This window comes from Archocentrus centrarchus, unplaced genomic scaffold (genome assembly GCF_007364275.1).
Source record: "Archocentrus centrarchus isolate MPI-CPG fArcCen1 unplaced genomic scaffold, fArcCen1 scaffold_90_ctg1, whole genome shotgun sequence".
In the NCBI taxonomy this organism is placed as follows: domain Eukaryota; kingdom Metazoa; phylum Chordata; class Actinopteri; order Cichliformes; family Cichlidae; genus Archocentrus; species Archocentrus centrarchus.
The window spans coordinates 371,610-393,991 of NW_022060299.1; the positions used below are offsets into that span (position 1 = coordinate 371,610).

The window sequence follows — 22,382 nt, forward strand, 5'->3', positions numbered from 1 at the left end:
ACACAAAGACAGCAGAGAGCGGTGGAGGTGTGGAAAAACATGTCAGTGATGATCGCTCAGTGTCAAAAGGAATCCGTCGCAGCGACGGAGAACTTTGTAGAATCTGAGGAGGGTTTTTTTCTAAGTGGTAATGCAGCTCTAAACTGGTTTGGTCAACCGCAGACCCACAAGAAGAAGACGACGGCAGAGAACTGTAATGCAGCTAATGTGATTTGGATTGGATTGGATTGCATTTTTTGTTTCTTTCTGATATTAGATCCAGTAATTTAGGCCAGAATCGGACCGATAGCGCTACTGAATATCGGATCGGCGCATCCCTAGAAAGGAGGAAGGAGGTAGGAAGGTGCAGAGCAGAAAAGGGGAAGGACAATTGGAGTAAATGATGGGGAGAGAGAAAAAGGAGAGGAAGAAAGGAATAGGGAGGAAGGGAGGAGAGGAGGGTAGAGAGGAATTAGCTGTCCCTTTCTATGGCCCTCTTGGGATCCTCAATCTCTGTAGTGTCCAATTTAAACACAACACTTTAGAGCTGGAGTGTGTCTGTGTGTGTGTGTGTGTGTGTGTGTGTGTGTGTGTGTGTGTGTGTGTGTGTGAGTGAGAGAGAGCGAGAGGGGAAAAGGAAGAAAAAAAAACCTAATGACCATCCTGCTGATGTCACTCCTGAAAGTCAATAAAAACAATGCGATGCTTGAGACGGCTTTTAATTGGCAGAGACAGCTGAACAAACCGGACAGATGAGAGGTGAGAGGTGAGGCGGCGTCCTCGGGTCTTACCTGTCTCACAGCGGCGCCCTGTGAATCCCGAGGGACAGACACACGTGTTGGGAGACACACAGGTCCCTCCGCTCCGGCATCCCTCCTCACAGAAGGCTAGGAAAGAGAAAAAGGAAATTATTCTCTGTGCCCCAGATAGCATAGCCACAGAAAAGCCTTTGAATTCCTGTGGTTTGTGATGTTGTAAAGGTATTGCACGGTACAAAGTGGCCCCCTGACTATCTTTAAAAGACGTGTTAACAGTTCTGGGAGGGAACGCTCACGCTCGTCATTCACATGGGCTTCTAAATGGTGGTTTTATTTGTGGTGTGTGTTCATTTTAAAGAAAAACAGATCAAAACTGTAACCAGTCCTCAAATTTATATCTGATATAAAAGGCTTCTTTCAAGTGGTCATCTAAAAGACAGCTAATTTATATAGGCGCAAAATTATCAGCGTTACGTCATGGGAGGATCACTGCATATAGTGCTGCTTCTAAAAAGACAAAAAAAAAAAGTTGCAATTTTTTTTATGAACAATGTATAAAATTATTGTCATTTTTGTAGTTTTACAGCACGTTTACTGTGTAGTTCAGAAAACCAGACCGAGTTAATGAATGAAGAAAGTTTAAAGAATCTGAAACACTGAAAATTCCTCGTTACTGTTCAGTGTGTGTGTGTGTGTGTGTGTGTGTGTGTGCACGATTACCGACTATAGAATGGCAAAGGGGCAAAATGCGGCAGGGCAAATATTTCTTCTTGTTATGTGGAACTAGCAAACGGGGCCAATTTCACGAGGCATACCTATCCATGTAACAGCAGACACTTCGCAGAGTCTCTCATTCAACCACTCACACACACACAGCAACTGTGCAACCTGCACATCAGGATGAGATCTGTGTCAAGGACAACCTGCAGCACCACCTGAGCTGCTGTTGTTCTGTACTTGAAAGAAATGTGATGAAATCCTGGCGTGGACTGAATTGCTGCCTCACATTTTTTCTGTGCCTGGTTATTCTGGTACAGTAAATGTTCCACAGCACCAAGCTTTGTTGTAACAATGCTTCTTGCCAATAAATCTAATATTGTTGAAAAGCCTGTTTATTTCCGCTTAAATGGAGCCACATTAAGAAAAATGCATTTGTGGGTTGAGCAGCAGAGTTGAGTATGTGGGTTACACCCTTGAAAAACTTGCCAAGGGTTAGGGTTAGGGTTAACCCTTGGTTTGTGGCTTAAATAAGTCCAAAGACATGCAGTTAGTGGGGTTAGGTTAATTGGGTGATTCCAAATTGCCCATAGGTGTGACTGTAAATGTGAATGGTTGTCTGTCTCTCCGTGTTAGCCCTGCGACAGGCTGGCGACCTGTACAGGGTGTATCCTGCCTCTCGCCCTATGACAGCTGGGATAGGCTCGACCCTGAAGAGGATAAGCGGAAGAGAATGGATGTTTATAACTTCACTGTTAAAAGAAGAGCTGTTTTTTTTTTTCCCACCACCCAAGGTCACTGGTCTGCAAACCATGTCAGCAGGGAACTCTTAAAAATATTAAAATAATTGCTCCTCATTTAGCAGTTATTTGAAAATCTTATGAGCACGTGTGCGGAGCACTCTCAGGACCCTTTCCTAGAAGCGGGCTAGCAGTGCAAATGGTTGTGTTTTATTCAGTGAGGGTGCAGGCTGTGATGCACCAGCACAAAGGAGAAGAGGGAGGCTGAGTAGCGCTGGCGGGGAAATATCCTCCACAAAACTGAAGAGCGAGTGCGGGGAGAGAGAGAATCGTCAGTCAATGCTTAAAGTGAGGATTAAACCAAAAAGAGGGCAGACTTAATTGAGCAAGTTCATTAAGTATTTCTAAGCTTAATTAATGACATGATTTAAAAGATGAGCCTTAATGGTAAGAAAAAAAAATCTATTTAAAGTCATATACATCGGGTGTGTGAGTGTAGTATCTGTGTGTAATCTGTGCAGCAGCTTGTCTCCGTTTGGTTTATGAATCCAAAGAAGGATCATTTGTCAGCACAAATGATCAACCCAGTGTTTGGGCTAAATATACAAACAAATGCAGCAGATATAAATAAAAGCAGATTCCAATGCCAGGAGCTATTAGAGCTATTAATCTGGTTCCACTATTTAAGAAGTTTTATCAGGCCCTCATTAGTAGCCTAATCGCCTCTGTACTAATAAACCTCACACTTAAAAATTAATTACACTTATATTGACTCAATCTATCTCCAGCTCTAATTATCATTTCACCATCATCAGCATAACGCCGCCTGCACGTCGAACTAATGACTTCCAAAGATGAGGGGGCTTCACTGGGGGTGGGCGTGCTTGTATGACTGAAGGCACTCGTTTTCTTTCCAGAACACGAGCCTCTGTTTCCAGTTGCCTCTAGTATTTTGTTCCTGTCAAGAAGTTGCAGCATAAATTAAGACAATGCTAAAACTTCCAACTAGAACTGGTGTCTCACACTTACCAGTGATAGTAACGCTGCTGCCTACTTCAAAGTGTGTTAATGAGCAAATGCACGGGATGTAGTAAAACAGTTGAATTAAAGCATGAATAAAGCTGCTGGGTTATTTAAAAAAAAAAAGCCTTTAAGCAGAATCGATAAGACTGAGTACACTGTAATATATTGATATTATAATAAGAGTAAGATTAGTGTGGTACTTTGCTGTTTTGACTGAAAAACACTACAAGGCAAAAATTAAAGCAACACCTGTCAATAATTCTTATCTGAAAAAAGCAGTATAATAAAATGAGAAACCTTCGAGGCTGAAAAAATTAAGCCACCATGCAACTGCTAAAAACTGTACTTCATCAAATGACTACTTGAGGCACTCAAAGTGAGCCAATTACCATAAAGTACATGTTAGAATGGCCATTTTTACAGCAGAACCATACATGTTTATAGCCTAGTATCAAAAAACTGTTACAGTCTATCTGTAATTATTTCCCTGGTCATGACAACTGCATGGGAAGTGAAGTTTTACACAATTCACCCTTTTAAAGTGTACCGAGGCTTGAAGTTATGTATAATTAAGGGCACAGCAGCTTTGAGTCACAGGTGGGTGCGATTTAGTCTAAAACACAATCTAAAAGACACTCGAAGGAGTTGGCTCTTTGGTTTTCTCTGGAGGTACTGACAGATCTTGTGGTGGTGGTACTCTGGAGGCGCTCTTTGAGATGAGAAACAGGTTGTTTACAGCTCTTGTTTTTTTCTACAGAGACTATACATATAAAGCATGGCACTGATGGTTTTCCATTTCCGAATAAGATTGGAAAAGAATAACAACGTGTCGGTCTTGTTCAACAAACAGCAGGGGACATCCCATTCCAACGGAAGAGGGGTAGTACTTCACGTATCACATACTGTAGAAGACAAAGAAGAGCAGTAGAATTGTATTGTACCCTGTGCCATCTCCTTAGCTTGCAGTTGCGGAAAGTGATTCCCGTTTCCTCCCTTCTGACACCAAAACCTGATATTTACTGTCTGAAAGTTCAGATCTCAAACCTCTAAAACTCCAATCTCACCGCTGGCTCACACAAAGTATCTCACCAACACATCTTTCTCTCCTATTTTTTTTTAACCTTGTATAAATTCTCCTTTTTTTTTTTCCATTTCACCTCTCCAGTTCTTCCCTTAAACGCCTCTCTGCATTGCATTATCAGGACCCACTACAGCGACAAATAGCCTGACCTAGAGCCGCAAAAAGGAAACTGCCCTCCTTTAATTGTAAGTCTCTTGACCTCCAGCTAAACTGTCTCATTGCTTAACTGAGCCTGTTGCTGACTCGTGACTTCTCAAGACATGCTTATACCCACAGATTTGCTATTTGAGTTTCCCATTACAGGCCTAGATTGCTTTCCAGTGGGTGGCAGGAATGAAATCATTCCACTCTGTGCCGTGGCTAACAGCCATATTCACGGTCGTTGGGTGTCTAAGGTTCTATCTCTGAATTAAGAGCAGGAATATCATCGAGAAAGATACTGAATATTCCACAAATTCAACAAGGCGTGAAAGGACAAAAGAGCACAACTCTTGCACTCAAGCATTGTTAGGCTTTTGATGATGAACTTGTTGCTAAAGTCAAAATTAAATCCCCCAAATTTGAAAACCAAATTTGACTAATTTTCAGTCATTTTAATTTTAGCCTGATCAATTAATCACAATGCTACATGTAAGAGAAAGGATGAGCTTCTAGTAATGAACCCATCCATGCCTTTAATCTTTAATCTCCTTTTACTTTTACTTGACATTTACTGCAGGGTTCAGTCTAACAGAAAATCACCCAGTATTTAAAATACATATATTTCTGGAACATTTGTAGAAAACGGCCTGCAGGGCCTGCCCTCTTGTGGGCTCACCACCTGCAGGAGGAGCCGTAGGGGCAGGTTACAGTGTGTGTCAGGTGGCAGTTGTTGGGGTTGGAAGCCCTAAGGATCCAAGAGCTGTTCAAACTTAGGACATGGATCGTCACCTCTCTAATGGGGAAGGAGCCTGAGCTAGTGTGCCTGAGGTAGAAATATACTACCTAGTTATAGTCACTGGACCCATAGCCATGGCTTTGGCTCTGGGTCCAGTCTTCTGTAGAGAGGCTGGACTCTGTTCCAATCTGGAGTTGCTCTCAGTGAGAGGTGGCGGGCAGGGTTTTGGGCCTGGTTTTGGGTTTTTTTTGGGAGTGTGGTGGACAGGCCTGGGGCACCCAAATGTACAGTGAGGGTGTGCTGGGAGCATCTGACAGAGGCTCAACATTCAAAGGGAGGCTAGGGACATCCTACATTTACATTGCAAACACAAGGTGGTTGGTGCCTGTCATGGTGGTGAGCCCCAAATCAGATGGTGGACACTGGAGGTGAAGGGAGCCGTAAGGCTGAGGAAGGAGTCCTATTGGGCTTGATTAGCGTTTGGGACTCTAGAGGAAGCTGACAGGTACCGACAGATACCAACAGGCCAAGCAGAGTACTCTCCTCTAATTTCTGACATCAACAAACTATTTTCACCCAGAGAGCTGCTGCTCACTGGATATTTTATCATTTTTAGACTATTCTCTGTAAACCCTGGAGATGCTTATGCAGGAAATCCCAGTAGATCAGCAGTTTCTGAAATCCTCATATCAGCGCGTGTGGCGCCAACAACCACGGCATTCACTCCACAAAATGTTGCGTGAACGTGAGTCACTCGGATTAGCACTACATAAATGCCCGTCCATTTCAACCATGCGCTCATGCTGCCAGAATTGAATTGTTATTGTTTTTTTAAAAGCTGTGACACAATCCATAATACAACAAATCATTCAAAAAGTTAAAACTTTCAGTTGCACAGAATATTGACATCACATACATTCACCACAGCGGATCATCCGCTTCCATCTCAGCCTATCCCTCGCATCCTCCTCTGGCACACCAACCCTCTGCATGTCCTCCTTCACTACATCCATGAATCTTCTCTGTCTTCCTCTTTCCTCCTGTCATAATTTGGTATATCTGAAGCACTGAATACCAAATGGTGTGTCACAGAATTTTGTGACAGCCATTTATAATTATTGGAATACACAACTGTGCAAACTGGTATGAACAAATTGTTAATTTACTGTAATTATGCACTCATTTCTTATACAGAGGCAAAATCTACACACCAAAAAAATGGCTTAAATATCTTCTATCGAAGGAAATGCCAGTCCATCTGCACAGTTCCAGATGTAGGAAAAGTGATAAGATGGTACTAGATAAGCTAAAGAGGTACTCGAAAGCCAAACACTTCCAGGAGAAACATCAAAAGAGCGTTTCATCTGAATTAGAGGCAGCATTGTGTGAAAGCCAGTAGAGGCCAGTTACATGTTGGTGGTGCTTATTACAATACTGGCAACACTGTTCTACAAAAGAAAAAAAAAAAGGAGAAAAAATGCAGGTGTCATGCTGCGTTCAGATACGATGAACTGGCAAACAACCTGATATGAGTACAGGTGTGCCTTGTAATGTCAGACTGGTGTTTGGTACACAAAAATTTTGAACACCACTGGTCTCCAGCAATCAATCAAGACCCTGAAGGCTTTAAATATAAACCTCGGCCGCAGTCTGAGATCCTTTTTAAATCTTCCATCAGGTGCTGATATCAAGGAGGGAAAGAGATTATGCACAATACAAAGGAACCCTTCTGAAAACAACATCTATTAGATCTGACAGAAGAAAAGCAGGGGTGTCTAGATAATAGATGCTCAACATCTTCTGCTATATTCTCTCTCTTCAACATCCTTATCTCAGAACACGAAAGATGCCTCCTCCCTCTTTCTCCTGCTGCAGTGTGTGTGTGTGTGTGTGTGTGTGTGTGTGTGTGTGTGTGTGTGTGTATACTGTACTATCTATCTAGCCCCCATTTAAATGAATGCACAGCAGCAGGCTTAAATGCCGAGGTAGAAGTCCACTGCCAGCCTGCAAGGAATAGCTGAACAGGCCAAAACCGCAGCTAAGACAGAATTAATGCCAATCCATTTACTCATACAAATGCCTCACTTTACTATGCATCAGAGAAACAGTAGTTCACCCTTGGCTGTACTCTCTGTTGGGCATTTACTGAACATCACAGATAATGACTGCACTTACAAGACAATAAGGACTCGGGCCAGGCAGTCGGCATGGATTAAAGACGCATTAAGGGAGATTTTTACTGCCATAATGTATCTGGAGAGGGTTGAAGGTGTGGTTGATCAATACTGCTGACGTGACACTTAATTCTGCCAGGTGGTTTGGGAGATTTTGCGCTCCTGAATGAGCCTCCTCACATTTCAAACTGCTCAGGGCAGGACGGTGCGAATGACACGGGTGAGTGGCCAGAAGCGAGACCCATTTGGATATTTTAGAAATTAAAAAGCAATTTCAGGAATAATGGGGGACTGACTGTTATTTCATCATAGATGTTGGGATGGTGAAAACATTATATGCAGGGCCTGATTGACTTGTTACCTATCATATCTTTAATTAAACTAAGCGTACTTGTGAACACATGGCTAAAGTGTTTGAGCAAAGACAGTTTGAAAGGTTGCCTGCATAAGCAGATGGCAGCAGAGGACTGAGCCAACAACACAGAGGTGCCATTTGTTTATTCATCAGACAGGTAGGCTAAAAAAAACAAAAAACATGCAAACTCACAAAGTTCTTTTCTTTTTTTCTTTTTTTTTTGCCACATTTTCTAGATGTAAAACTTCTGCCAGCATTTAAATGCTCCCCTGGGAGTCTTGGTTTCACTTTAAAAGCATTCAGAGCACTGTGTGTTTTTTTCTCCTGGTGTTACACTTCAGGCACAGAAATACAACTCCATTTTTTTTTAAGTACACAGATATCCATTATCACACAAATCCACACGGTGCCACTTTAAAATAAGAGGATCCTTTACTCAAGAGTTTGAATCATCTCTTAGACGCATGTCCAGTAACCCTAATCCAAAGTCACATTTTTATAATGTCCAAAAATAAGAGAGCACCTTAAAATATTTACATTGGCTTTATATGTGTGATGATCTGCTGGGTCGTGTACTCAGATTGAGTAAACATAAAAATGTGATGCTCTTGTAATTGGTTTAAGTGTGGAGGTGACAGATTATAGTATGTCTAACAGGGAAGAGTCAATTAAACTGAAGGAAAAAAGTTACAGGACATGTGATCTGAATGTTAATCCCACAGAGAAGATCATTTGTGAATAGAGCAGAGTGAGACAGTCGGATATAGTGCACCTAGTTTGTCAGGTGGACACAAACGCAGCTCCAGATGGATGTTAGTGGTTTTTTTTTTTTTTGTCTCTGCTGGATTTTTAAACAAGTCAGCATTTACTGACGAACTGCTTCTTTTGAGTGGCTCAAAAATACAACTGATCCAGGTTTAAAGCTGGAAATTTAACATTATTTTACGTGGGTGTATAAATTTATTAGGTACTGGCATAAATTTATGAAACTTGTGTGAGATTTTTTAAGGTGACAACAAAGTCAACACTTAATATGCAGTATTTCTGCAAAGATGTTAGTGTGGATGTAATAATGACTGTAGAGCCACTTTATTTTTAGCTCAGGCATTAGGAATTGAATTATTAGAATTTCATTTTTATTAGGAATTTTAGTTCAATACGAACATAGTTTGGGGAATACAAATAATAAACATACACTATATTGCCAAAAGAATTTGCTCGTCTGCCTTCACACTCATATGAACTTGAGTGACATCCCATTCTTAATCCATAGGGTTTAATAAGATGTCGGCCCGCCCTTTGTAGCTATAACACTTTCAACTCTTCTGGGAAGGCCTTCCACAAAAATTTGGAGTGTTTTTATGGGAATTTTTGACCATTCTTCCAGAAGCACATTTGTGAGGTCAGACACTGATGCTGGACGAGAAGGTCTGGCTCACAGTCTCCACTCTAATTCATCCCAAAGGTGTTCTATCAGGTTGAGGTCAGGACTGTAGCTCAGTAGGTAGAGCAGGTCACCTACTGGAAGGTCAGTGGTTCAATTCCTGGCTACTGCAGGCTGCGTGCCAATGTATCCTTGGGCAAGATACTTAACCCCAAGTTGCTCTCCGACCGTTTCGTCGGAGTATGAATGTGAGTGAATGTTAGATGATTAAAGCACTTAGCTTAACCCCTTAACTGGCAAGGGCCCGGTGACGGGCCGTTTGTAGTCCCTTTTATATGGCAGGCTAGACCCTCCCATTTTTATTGACACGTCATTCGGCCAATCATGTAACTGGCTGCACCAAATCACCTGACAAAGCTACGTGACGCCCTCTGAGTATTATTGGCTCTGGGAAACCCATTTCTTAACATGATTGGCCGAATGAGGTGTCAGTCAAAATGGGCGGGTCTAGCCTGCCATATAAATGCACTTCATTCGGCCCGCGGACCAGACGCAGCCAGTTAATAGGCTATGAAATGGGTTGTTCAGAGCCAATAATAACCAGAGGGTGTTATGTAGTTTTTGTCAGGTGATTTTTTTGCTGCCAGTTAAGGGGTTAATTAATTAATCATGGAAGTGCTTGTATGAATGCGTGTGCATGGGGTAAATGTGAACGTGTTGTGTAAGCGCTTGATGAGTGTTCATATCTGAGTAGAAAAGCGCTATATAAGAACTAGTCCATTTACCATTTACTCTGTGCAGGACAGTCAAGTTCTTCCACACCAAACTCACTCATCCAGGTCTTTATGGACCTGCTTTGTGCACTGGTGTGCAGTCATGTTGGAACAGGAAGGGGCCATCCCCAAACTGTTCCCACAAAGTTGGGAGCATGAAATTGTCCAAAATATCTTGGTATGCTGAAGCTTTAAAAGTTCCTTTCACTGGAACTAAGAGGCTGAGCCCAACTCCTGAAAAACACCCCCACACCATAATCCCCCCTCCACCAAACTTTACACTTGGCGCAATGCAGTCAGACCAGTACTGTTCTCCTGGCAACCTCCAAAACCAGACTCGTCCATCAGAAGTGTGATTTGTCACTCCAGAGAACATGTCTCCACTGCTCTAGAGTCCAGCGGCAGTGTGCATTAAACCACTGCATCTGACACTTTGCATTGTGCTTGTTGATGTAAGGCAGGGATCCTCAAGTCCAGGCCTCGAGGGCCGGTGTCCTGCAACTTTTAGATGTGTCTCTGCTTCAACACTCCTGAGTCAAATATAGAAGTCATTAGCAGGACTCTGGAGAACTTGACTGCATACTGAGGAGGTAATTCAGCCATTTGATTCAGGTGTGTTGGATCAGGGACACATCTAAAACCTGCAGGACACCGGCCCTCGAGGCCTGGATGTGAGGACCCCTGATGTAAGGCTTGGAAGCAGGCTTGGCCATGGAAACCCATTCCATGAAGCTCTCTATGAGCTGTTCTTGTGCTAATCTGAAGGCCACATGAAGTTTGGAGGTCTGTAGTGATTGACTCTGCAGAAATTTGGTGACCTCTGTGCACCTCAGCATCCACTGACCCGACTGTGTCATTTTATGTGTCCTACCACTTCATGGCTGAGTTGCTGTCATTCCCAGTCACTTCCACTTTGCCTTCCAGAGGCCTGTGACTCTCTCTTTCCTCAGAGTGTGTGTGTGTGTGTGTGTGTGTGGGCTTAACCCTTTGTGTTTTGGTGGGTGGGTCCTTCTGAGTCTCCACTTGGCTGCTGCAGCACACCTGTTGATGATCTGCTCATCTAGCTGATATTTATGCAGAGCTATGGCCATCAGTCGATGTTGGATTGTCTAGTATGCACGTTAGTGATATTGGCTCACTTCATTCCTTGTCTCCAAACTTACCTTTGCGGTACGTCTTTTTACTTGTGTGTTTCTCTCCACACAGACCTCCCCGGCATCCCCGAGTGAGAAGCAGTGGTGAGAGACTAAGCTGGAGTCCATTTATTTGGGAGCTTTCGGACCCCGTTAGTCTGCAGAAATCCATAAACACTGCGGACCCGTCTTTATGTGGAGATCCTGCCCGAGTTATCCTCAGTCTTGTGTTGTAAATAAACCTGTTATTCTTGCTCTTCAAGTCTGTGTTTTGGAGTCTTTAACTGGCTGAGCCATGACACTTTGTTATAATACCACAAGTTGACTATCGAATATTTAGTATCGAGGAAATTTCACAACTGGAATTTTTGCACAGGTGGCATCCTATCACGGTACCACGCAGGAATTCACTGAGCTCCTGAGAGCGACCCACTCTTTAACAATTGTTGTAGAAGCAGTCTGCATGCCTAGGTGCTTGATTTATACACCTGTGACCATGGAAGTGATTGGAACACCTGAATTAAATGATTTGGATGGGTGAGTGAATACTTTTGGCAATCTAGTGTACTAATGTACTTCTCTTTGGTGTATGAGTTTTGTCTGTTATACAGTTCTCTAAGTATAAAATAAATATCAAATGCTGAATAAAAAGTGAATAAGAAGTAAATAAAAATAGAAATATATTCAACTCACTGTCTGTGTTTCGGCTGAATCAGTGTGTGGCAAACATTAACTGTCTGTTCACGCCATGTCTGGAAGATTTTATCTATTTTCATCTGCTGAAGAGTCGTGGGGGCATGAACCTATCAGCACAGTGGGGGGTGGGGGGGGAGCAGGGACGCCCTTGGTAGCTGGATGTGAGGAGCTTTCATAACAGAGGGCGGCGCAGGATGTGCAACTCCCTGCATCTGAATCCATTACTGACACACACAGGTAGGCAGCTGACACCACTGTTTTCTCCAACCTCTGCTGCTGCCTCTGCTCACTGATAACATGACGTCTGCTGCTGAGAGGCGAGATGTAGTGGCGGAATTACCCATGACCCACGGTGCTGGAGGCTGGAGGAGTGATGCGTATCATATAGTGTCAAATTCGATTTCACGCAGAGGACTGTGCTTAGAAGAATTCACTTATTTAAGAGATGGAATTTTTCACCTTTGTTATTAATTCATTAATTTTTTAAATATTTTTTTAAATAATTAAAAATTGCAACAAATCAAAACTCTAATACAAACTGCTCAGTGTGAGGTTTGAGATTTCCTCCACCTCACTGAAAGACTTAGAAGAAAAGGGGTATTTCTAGAATCCACAATAGATTACAGTTATTGATTTTAAGAGCAAGAGAGAGCTGCAAGATGCAATTCTGTCTCCTGTAATTACAGTGCTGTGCAAAAGTCTTGAGCCACCGTCACATTTTGCTAGGAAAATGGGAAATAGGTGCAGTGATTTATTGAAATATGCAAATATAAATGGAACTGCAGCATAAGAGGCAAAAACAGTTCTTCAGCACAGCCTGAACTCTCTTAGCCAGCATTGTCATTTCTTTAAGCAGTCTTCAGGAATAGTCCTCCAGGCTTCCTGAAGGATATTCAAAGCTCTTCTTCTCTTCTTCTAATCCCACACTGCTTCATTAAGGCCAGTTCATGATTGATAGTGTTTCATTGTGTCTTTTTCTATCCAGGAATGTTTTGCCCAACACTACTGGCTGAAATGTAGCCCCAAACCTCCTCCGTGTTTTACAGATGGCTGTAGATGCTGTCGCGCCTCTCTCCTGAGCTACTGACGACGATCTGAACCAAAATGTTCAAATTTGATTTCAATTTTCAGTCCAGTTCTTGTGTACTGTAATTTGGCAGACTTCAGCCTCTTCTCTCCATTTTCTATCATTAAAAAGATACAAAATGACATGTTTCTCATGAGGTTTCACTGAACAGTATCAACTGAAGGGACAGATGCATCACTCAGGTGTTTCTTTCCTATTTCTTACAGGCTCATTGGCTGTTGTAGATTTTTGCATAGAACTGAAAATCGTTATGAGGACTAAAAAATGGTGGAAAAAAAAAATAAGATCTCATAAAAAGCATCAAATTTCAACCCACGCTTTTGTACTTCAAGGGCCCTTTCACTCAGAAAATGTTCATAGTATAAAGGTAAAACTTTGAATGGCATCATTACAAAAAGAAATAAAAATAAAAGTCAGCTAATTCTGACGGGGTCAGGCGGCACTCACTTGATGATTTTTCACTGAATAACCCATCTGGAAGTAAACATGAGGGAAACAGTTATTAAACTGTCGATTGTAACCTTGTAGCAATGCTCCATCCCACTGTACTCGCTCATAAAGTAAATGCAGTATTGATATGTATGGGACTTTCTGGTACTTCCTGTATTTTTATCTTCACCCTCTAAAAACTGGTTTGGAAAATATGAATAAACTGCAGCTCTGTAGACAGAATTTAAAGTGTATCTGTGTCTCCATGCCGACTCTCCATGAATACACTGAAAATGATAACAAGCATAAAGTCATACTGAGTCGTAGGCCTATCATCCTGACAGCACATGGAATAGACAGATGATGGATTAGCAATGAGAAAAAGATAAGACAAGAAAGAGAAGTAAGATGATTGAAGCGACAGCTTCGAAATCTGCACTGAAACAGACTGTGGTTGAGACACTGATTTGGATTTTGTGTGTATGTGTGTGTGTGTGTGTGTGTGTGTGTGTGCGTGCACCCCACAATAGTGAAAGACACATCAGGTAGAGCAGCAGCTGCTATTAAAAGCGGGTGAGGAGAACAGAAACGATCGTATCGTCCTCTCAGGAGATGGCTGCTGCTTTATTTCCGTCAGTTTGTTAACAGAGGTCTCAGCTACATAACTGTGACTCCTGGTTTACACTTTTTTAAACATGCTATCAATGCAGCATTGTTAGGCGTGCCCCCACGTTGTTCTAGACGGACACATCGCTTCTAATAATGAAAGGAGACCATAAATTTCTAATTGAAATCCAGGGAAATCCAGTAACTCAGAAACAAACTTTTATACTTTGGGCTTATAAACTTTTTTTTTCCTCTTTTGTCCTGGGGATTCTGTCTGTAGAAAACACCCGATAATCAGTGTTTGAATCCAAGGCAATTTTTCTTTGAAGCAACACAGGGTAAGCTATTTATCACATCCAATATCATATGAATAACAGAAAGACTGCTTTATTCTCCTTTAGGTGAATTAGTGTGTGTGTGTGTGTGTGTGTGTGTGTGTGTGTGTGTGTGTGTGTGTGTGTGTGTGTGTGTGTGTGTGTGTGTGTGTGTGTGTGTGTGTGTTTAGCCTGCCAAATTTCCTGTTTGGCAGAAACAGTGGACTAATTAGCTGAAGAAACATGGATATCACATTATGAAAAATACAGACACACAAAGGCATGCGCACAAACACCTCACCACATGTCATCATAGATCTGTACACAGTGAATCCTGTCATCTGCACTGATGTGCTTTTGTCTGACTGTGTCGTTTTCAAGTGTACTTCTTTTCTGAAAGTAGGAATAATTAGAACATACGTCAACAGCTTGTAACAGGAATTTAATTCACTACCACTTTTTCAGTAAATAAATTTAACTTATTGTAGGGATTGAAGAAGTGTTTGGCTTATTGACTTTTGTTCTCAGAATGCACCCGTGCACAATTAAAAGTGGGGAGAACCAACAGTTCTCAACGCGTAATTAGAACTGGAGTACCCGTTTAATGTAAAATCCACAGCAACAGATATGAGTAAGCAACAACACAGCTACAGTCAAACAACATTTTTACAGTCAAATACTTCCTCTACTTGTCTATTTGTTATTTGTGTGTGTGTGTGTGTGTGTGTGTGTGTGTGTGTGTGTGTGTGTGTGTGTGTGTGTGTGTGTGTGTGTGCGTGTGTGTGTGTGTGTGTGTGTGTGTGCAAGTGAAGCCTGCAGCCTGCCATAAATCAGCCAGGGCCTGCAGATTTGAACTAAAGTGTTTTGGAGCCTAGAGCCTCCGAGCTTTGTGCTTTTCAGTCTCAGATGAAATGCTGTCTGTGTTTTAAAACAGGGTCTATTTTATTTATTTATTTTAAACGTCAAAGCCACTTACCCCGTAAATTTCTTAAGGTTATTAGTGTAGGTTGTAAAAGGCAACAAACACGTACTGTATCTGATATAGCAGTCTGATTTTTTCTTTTTTTTTTTTTTTTATGTTTTTGGAGTGTTGATATCTTCATAACTGGGGGTTAATAACATACTTCTCTCTTTTTATATTTACTTTTTTTTTTGGAGTGAATCTTGGATACAGTAGTAACTTAAAAATAATGTGTGATAGGATCTGGCTGACAGTAACAACGCAGCAGGTGTAATGTTACAAAGGCGACCTGCCACCAAACTGGAGTTAAACGTGTTTATTTCATCTTACCATCAGAAACCAAATCAGCCAAATATCCATAAAACATTTATGTGTTTGCACTCAGGTCCATAAATGTGTGGACAATGACACAGCACCACAGTGGGCTTTAAATGAAACAGTCAAGCTGTGACTGAAGTGTAGACTTTAACCTTTCATTCAGAGGGTTGAAATGTAAGGATTGTTATCTGGCTTAAAGTCCTGATCCAGTCTGACCCATGGCATCACCAGATGCTGCGTTTCCCGCCTTGAGATTCTCTGCCAGGCCTTTACCGCAGGCACGTTCAGTTGCTGCTTTTTTTTGTAGGTCTTCCTGCGTTCTAATCTGGCCTTCTTGTCCTTGAGTGTAACCGGTTTCCATTCATTAACTTCCTCCATGTTACAATAGCTGCTGCTGCTGTCGTGTGGCGGCATAAACTCACAGCAACATACTGAATGGACTGGACCATGGATCGGCTCGTTGTCACGGATATCAGTATCAGACCCCGATCAGATCCAAATATCGGATTGGCACTTCCCTAATACAGACCGACTGACAACAACTTGATCACGCTGTTTTGAAGCACGGGTTAGTGGTCATAAAATGTACATGCATGGTGGATCTTAAGTTGTTAAAGAGAACCTTACTTTTACAAATCAAAGTCTTTTCACGAGTTTCAGGAAGAGCACTTGGATAATGTACCTCCAGGGGACGTCTAATAAATAGTCTTGGGGGGATGTCCAGAGTGACGTTAACTGCTACAAGCAGATGAACAGGAAGCAGCACGTGAGGCTGGGGAAGAATGTCTCGGACTCCCGGACCATCAGCACTGGCACTCCTCAGGGCTGTGTCCTCTCTCCTCTGCTCTTCTCCCTGTATACCAACTGCTGCACCTCTGACCACCAGTCTGTCAAGCTTATTAAGTTTGCAGACGACATGACTCTCATCGGACTCATCTCAGACGGGGACGAGTCGGCCTACAGGATGGAGGTCAAACGTCTGGCGTCCTGGTGCAGCCACAATAACCTGGTACTGAACGCCCAGAAGACAGTGGAGATTATAGTGGACTTTAGGAAGCACACAGCCCCTCTACCCTCCATCATCCTGACTGACACCCCCATCACCACAGTGGACTCTTTTCGCTTCCTGGGAACTACCATCACCCAGGACCTCAAGTGGGAGCCCACCATCACCTCTGTCGTCAAAAAGGCCCAGCAGAGGATGTACTTCCTGCGGCAGTTGAAGAAATTCAACTTGCCAGCAAGGACCATGGTGCAGTTCTATACTGCCATCATTGAGTCCATCCTCACCTCCTCCATCACTGTGTGGTACGCTGGAGCCACCACTAGGGACAAACAGAGACTACAGCGCGTTGTGCACTCTGCTGAGAAGGTGATTGGCTGTAACCTCCCATCTCTCCAGGACCTGTACACCTCCAGGACACTGGGGCGTGCAGGTCGGATCACAGCCGACCACTCTCACCCTGGGCACAGACTTTTTGACCCTCTCCCCTCAGGCAGGAGGCTACGGTCCATACGGACCAGAACCTCCCGCCATAAGAACAGTTTCTTCCCCTCTGCTGTTGGACTCATGAACAATTACCCTAAGACTGTTACCACCACCCTCCACAAACGCTGATGACCCTATGTCTATGCACCTGTCTGATTGCACTGATGTACATATTAGTGGAATATAGTCTACATTCTTTTATCTTTTAATTAGTCTCTGCACTGTATATTTTGTAATTTTGTAATATTGTGCTATAGTTATAGCTCTAATATCTCTGTATATTTGCAATTTGTATACTTGTATATTGTCTTATAGTTTTTATACTTATTTGTTTTTTTCTGTAAGCACGAAGTACCGCAGCAATTTCCTAATGCTGTGAACCTGTTCACCCATATGGCAATAAAACCTTCTGATTCTGATTCTGATTCTGATTCTGATCTTTATTGAAGGTAAATTCTGTCTGTCGTCTGTAGTTCTGCTTCATCTGCTGCTCTGTTGCTGTCAGTGTGTCACTGTGTCACTCGAGCAGCAGGGTAAAGATGCTCTCAAGTTGTCGATGAAGGCATTGATGGTTGTGTGTTTTGTTTACTTGACCAGCGGTGTCTGAGTCAGTGAGATAACACTGATCCTCAAGTCATATTAATCATTTGGCAGAAACCAACAAGCAAAAACTTGTTTTGTGCTGTGAAGGAGGTCCTGTTCAGTAAAGCCTAGTAGTAGCAGTAATAGTAACTGCCAGCTACACCTGCCTGTGTTGGCACCTGTCAATCATAATGAAATCAAAAAGATGAGCTATGGAAGAGTCACCCCTGCACAGTTATTATGAAGGAGGAGGAGTAGCTACAGAGACCCAAACTATTTTTATACCTTGCCGTAAACACGATTCATTCCATTGCTTTAACGTGGGCGTTAATGGGCTTTGGAGACATCCCCTGCAAGTAGCCATTATAGAAACTGCACTTCCGCATGTTCCAAAGCATTCCCAATAATCACTTGCATGGATTTGACTTGTTCGAGACCAGCAGATTAATACCACGATGAACCTCATAGGTTTCCCCTTATAGTTTCCCGTAACAGATGTGTAATGTGGCCTCAGTGTGACTCTCAGCGGGGTGATTCTTCCCCTCTCTGACTGGATCTTTGCCTCAGTGATCTCAGGGGAGCTCAGCTAGGCCAGCCACATCCACCACAATCACTCAGTCTAGCACAGCTGACCTACTTCTGCTCGCTCACTGACTGAGTAGTGATTACACTGTACCTCACATCTTGTTTCTATTACAGGAGAGTAATTATAGGCTAATATTGTTGCTACAGCAATGTTATGCCCCTTCGGGTGACTGTTAACGACACAATGTGCCTGCTGCTGATATTATGAAAATATACACAATAGATGGAGAAGTCCTGCTACTGCTGCTATTGTAGAGGCTGATTCTGCTCAGCCTTGATGTATTTATAGTTCAAAAACACAATTTACGAATGCAGCTTAGATGATGATTTTAAAATGACTGTGTTCACTGTTGTTTGAAATATTTTCCAATCCAAAATTCTACATACCACTACACTGGGAGACACCTGTTAAGCACACCTGCTGTTTACATACAAACATTTAGTTTTAAATCTGTACCTCACAAGACTTCTAGCCTGCCTGCAGCCACCCACCTTCCTGCCTACTGTTACTGGGATGATTGCTGGGACACATAAAGAAAGGCCTCCATCCCAAGAGCCCCATTTCACTTCAACTGATTGCTCGAACTGACTGAAAATAAGAAGAAATGAAGGGTTAAGACTCCTTTTACCGTTGCTTTCTTTCCAACACCCACTGCTCTGGTATTGCCATTCTCTTGGGTTGAAAAAAGGCTACCATTATGTCATCTCCCTTAGAGTCTAATAAATGGGCCACAATAGTTCAATCGAAGCACGGCAAAAGATTATAGATCAGCATTGTTCCCACTGCCAGCCTAATGATCAGCAGCCTATTGCAGAGCCTTTGTCAGCAGCAGAATGAGTGAGCTAATCTTGTTAATGGTCCGTTTCATTCCCTAGGACTGGTTTGTATAGACAAAGGGGCTTTAAATAGAGAGGATTTGAGTAGTGAGTCTAAACAGTGGCGCAGAGGACAAAGGCACTGACTCGTGCTTTTCTCATTTCGCTATCGGACCTAATCACAGAGGAACCATGTTGCAACCAGCTAACAGCGAGCTGTAAACTCAGGCTAATGTATTCTGGGAGACAGAGGACGGGGCGGGGTGGGGGGGAGAGGAAAAGAGAAATTGGAAGGGGGCGGGGGGGGGTGGATTCAGTCTTCATTTCCTCTACAAGTATGAAGCATTTAATTTTCTGTTTACATAATTATTGCTCCCCTTCATCCTTTTTTGATAGGAACAACACATTTAGCAGTTTCTGCTGTGTAGTTTTGTGCTAGAGGGCAGAGTGTTTTACAACATTTAATTGGCTGAAAACCACAGTATCTGAAGCTATGATTAATTGCAAATGTGGGGAAAAAAAATGTAACAAGAAGAAGAAAAAAAAAAAAAAAAACGCTACTTGTTTTTGAAGCTTTGTAGCAATTATCATTTGAGGCAATTATTTTTAGTCTGTGCCCCACTGTTAGATGTAGCTGCTGTGCAGCAAAGAGAGAGAGAGAGCTGGAAAAAAATCTCTCGTGTTCAGCTCCATCACATCCACTCTTGTAATGTAATTTAATGCACCAAGCGAAAATCCTGCATGCTGTCCTCATTCTATCAACTCTGTGATGTTTTTTTGTCTTCAATCAGTCTTGTGCCACTGATACTCCGCTACATTAAATCTATGAAAAGTATACTCTTTGGTTAACAGAGAATCTTGTCAGTAATGCAGAGTGGTATAGAGCACACTGATGCGAACAATTACAAATAAGACTTTCGCTGTAGCTGCAGCTCCTTAATATAAACTCCTTAATCTTTCCACCTCCCTGCTCTGATAAGTGCAGCTTTATTATGTGAGAGCACAAATGTCTGCTTAGTTGGATTAGACTCTGAACATGCTTTCACCTCTTAGCTCCCCAGTACAAAGTCCATGTAACGTCTGTTGCACCTATGTTAGAATATAGCAGGTAATTATCCAGTGAATTTACAGTGAGTGGGAAACACGCATTGTCTCCTGTGGCGTGCTACAAGTGAGCAAGGGGAAATTTGGGTAATGGGCTGACCTTCCTGACTTTTCCCAATGTTGTCAAAAGTATATGTGTAAAAACTGCTATGGTCATAAACTTAAATACATTTTATAGAATCTTTCAGGGGCCCACTTCAGGTTAATCTTCCTTATGAAGCATTCAGTTAAATACTGTAACCAGAAAGTAGGTTGAAGCTAGTTCACATCTCAATATGTTTCCTCCATTCACTTCAACACAGCAGAAAGCTTGTAATTAGTGCCCATTAGACAAACGGCATATTGAATCACATTCACATTGATTTTAATGCAGCATCTGAAATAGCCCTTTTCCACTGAGTTTAATCCTTTAATCCTTTAATGTTTCACATCCATTGAAATATTATCCCTTAAAAATATCAAAGAACAGTGTCTCACATATACAAGCCATGCAGTCAGGCCTGTAAGGATTTTCACAGTGACACAGTTTTTGTAGTTTTGCCTCTGTACACCATCACAGTGGATTTTAAACCAAACAATCAAGGTGTGATTGAAGGGCAGGCTTTCAGCTTTAATTCAAGGGGTTTAACAAAAGTATTGCATTAACTGTTTGGGAATTAGAGTCATTTGATTACATAGTCCCCCATTTTCAGAGGCCTGGAAGAAAATTAGGAAATTGACTGACAAGCAGTTTCATGGCCAGAGGAGCGTCTTTCCTGATTATTCCATTCCAGATTAAGCAGATAAAAGGTTTGGACTGGATTCCAAATGATGAATTTTTTCTTAGTGTTTTGTAGCTGTTCACTGGAACTCTCAATATGAGGTTCAACATGATGTTGGTGAAAGTGAAGGCTAGCATTAGGCTGAATATACAAAATAAACATGAGTGGGCGTGAGTGTCATAATAATTTTCTTTTAATTTGATATAATGATTTCTTTGAAGCATTCTTTTTCCAGGATGGAATGATTGTATAGCACACAGCTTAAATGACTTGCACAAGTTTTAATTTATTTTAGATTTTCTCTAATCTACACAGGGTCAAAATTATTCATACAGGCTCAAATATATACATACACTCACTTACTGTAAATATTTTAACAAGTGGTGCTGAAGGTTCAACAATGTATTTTAACTTGATAAGCCCAAGGTCTATTAATGTCTTTTTAGTGACCCTAATTTACTACAACTGATAGCATGTAACTGGTCTTTGGCAGCATAAAAAGGATTTGTTTGACAGCTCTCAGTGGACTGACATATACTCAGAACAATGAGAAAGTCCAAGGAAACCGGTAAAGATCTAAGAAAGAAAACTAAAAAATTATATGTAAGTACAAGTTATTCAGATGTGTCACCACTTTGCCAAGGTCTGGAAGAAGACCCAAACTGTTACCCTCAGATGAAAGGAAACACTTAGGATGTCCAGGAACAACCCCAAAATCACCACGGCTCAAGCCTGCCATGAACTGAAACTCCTGGAACCCCAGTTTTACACTGCCATGGACCGAGAGGGTGCTCACCAAGAAATAAGCCCCTGCTCCAAAATCGACACCTTCAAGCTCGACTGTAATTTGCTGCATGGACAAGCCAAATGCCCTCTGGAAAGACATTTTATGGTGAGATGAGACATAATTGAGCTATTTGGACACAATGACAAGAGGTATGTTAGAGTAAAAGTGAGGCTTTCAAACCTAAGAACACTGTATCAGCTGTCAAGCAAATATTTCAGCTTTCCTCAAATCAGCAGCTAGATGGCTGAAACTTGGATGCAATTGGGTGTTCAAACATGTATCAAAACTAGTTTAGGAATGGATAATGCAGACTAACATTAAGCTTCTATAATGACCATCCCAAAGCTCTAACTTCAACCCTATCCAAAATGTGTCCACTATGCTTAAAAGCCATGTTGTTGGCAGAAAACCCACCAATTTAAATGAACTCAACCAATTCTGGTAGAAGGGAGGCCAAATATCCAGCCAGAACTATGCCAGAAACCTGTTGATGGCTACCAGAAGTGTCTCGTTGAGATCCAAATTGCAGAGGGACATTTAACCAAATATTAAGATGTATGTCTATATTTGATGCTGTGTGTACAGTATAGTTTTGACTCTGTGTGGAGTAGAGAAAATCCAAAATAAATTCAAACTTGTGCAGTATGCTGTTTAATCTTTCCACCCTGGAAAAAAGAACAGTTCAAAGAAATCATTAAAATTACCATGACACTCATGCCCATGATGAGTTTATATAAACATCTGACCACAACTGTATAGGGATGTAACTGACTTAAAAAGAAGGTATTCACTTAAGTCTTGCCTCTTTAGTAATTAATGAAACATCACTAGTGAAGTAAAAGGATGTAAGAGG

The 22,382-nt window shown here is 41.9% G+C and overlaps 1 protein-coding gene across 1 annotated transcript in view; it reads right to left on the bottom strand.

The window, feature by feature from the left end:
* Nucleotides 1-22,382, bottom strand: part of LOC115777972 (protein kinase C-binding protein NELL1-like) — a gene marked incomplete at its 5' end in the record, with an annotated part of 67,737 nt that overhangs the window by 39,776 nt on the left and 5,579 nt on the right. Inside the window, one exon of the mRNA XM_030725995.1 lies at nucleotides 771-866. Within this exon, the coding sequence (XP_030581855.1) occupies nucleotides 771-866 (96 nt within the window). The remainder of the gene's footprint in view (nucleotides 1-770; nucleotides 867-22,382) is intronic.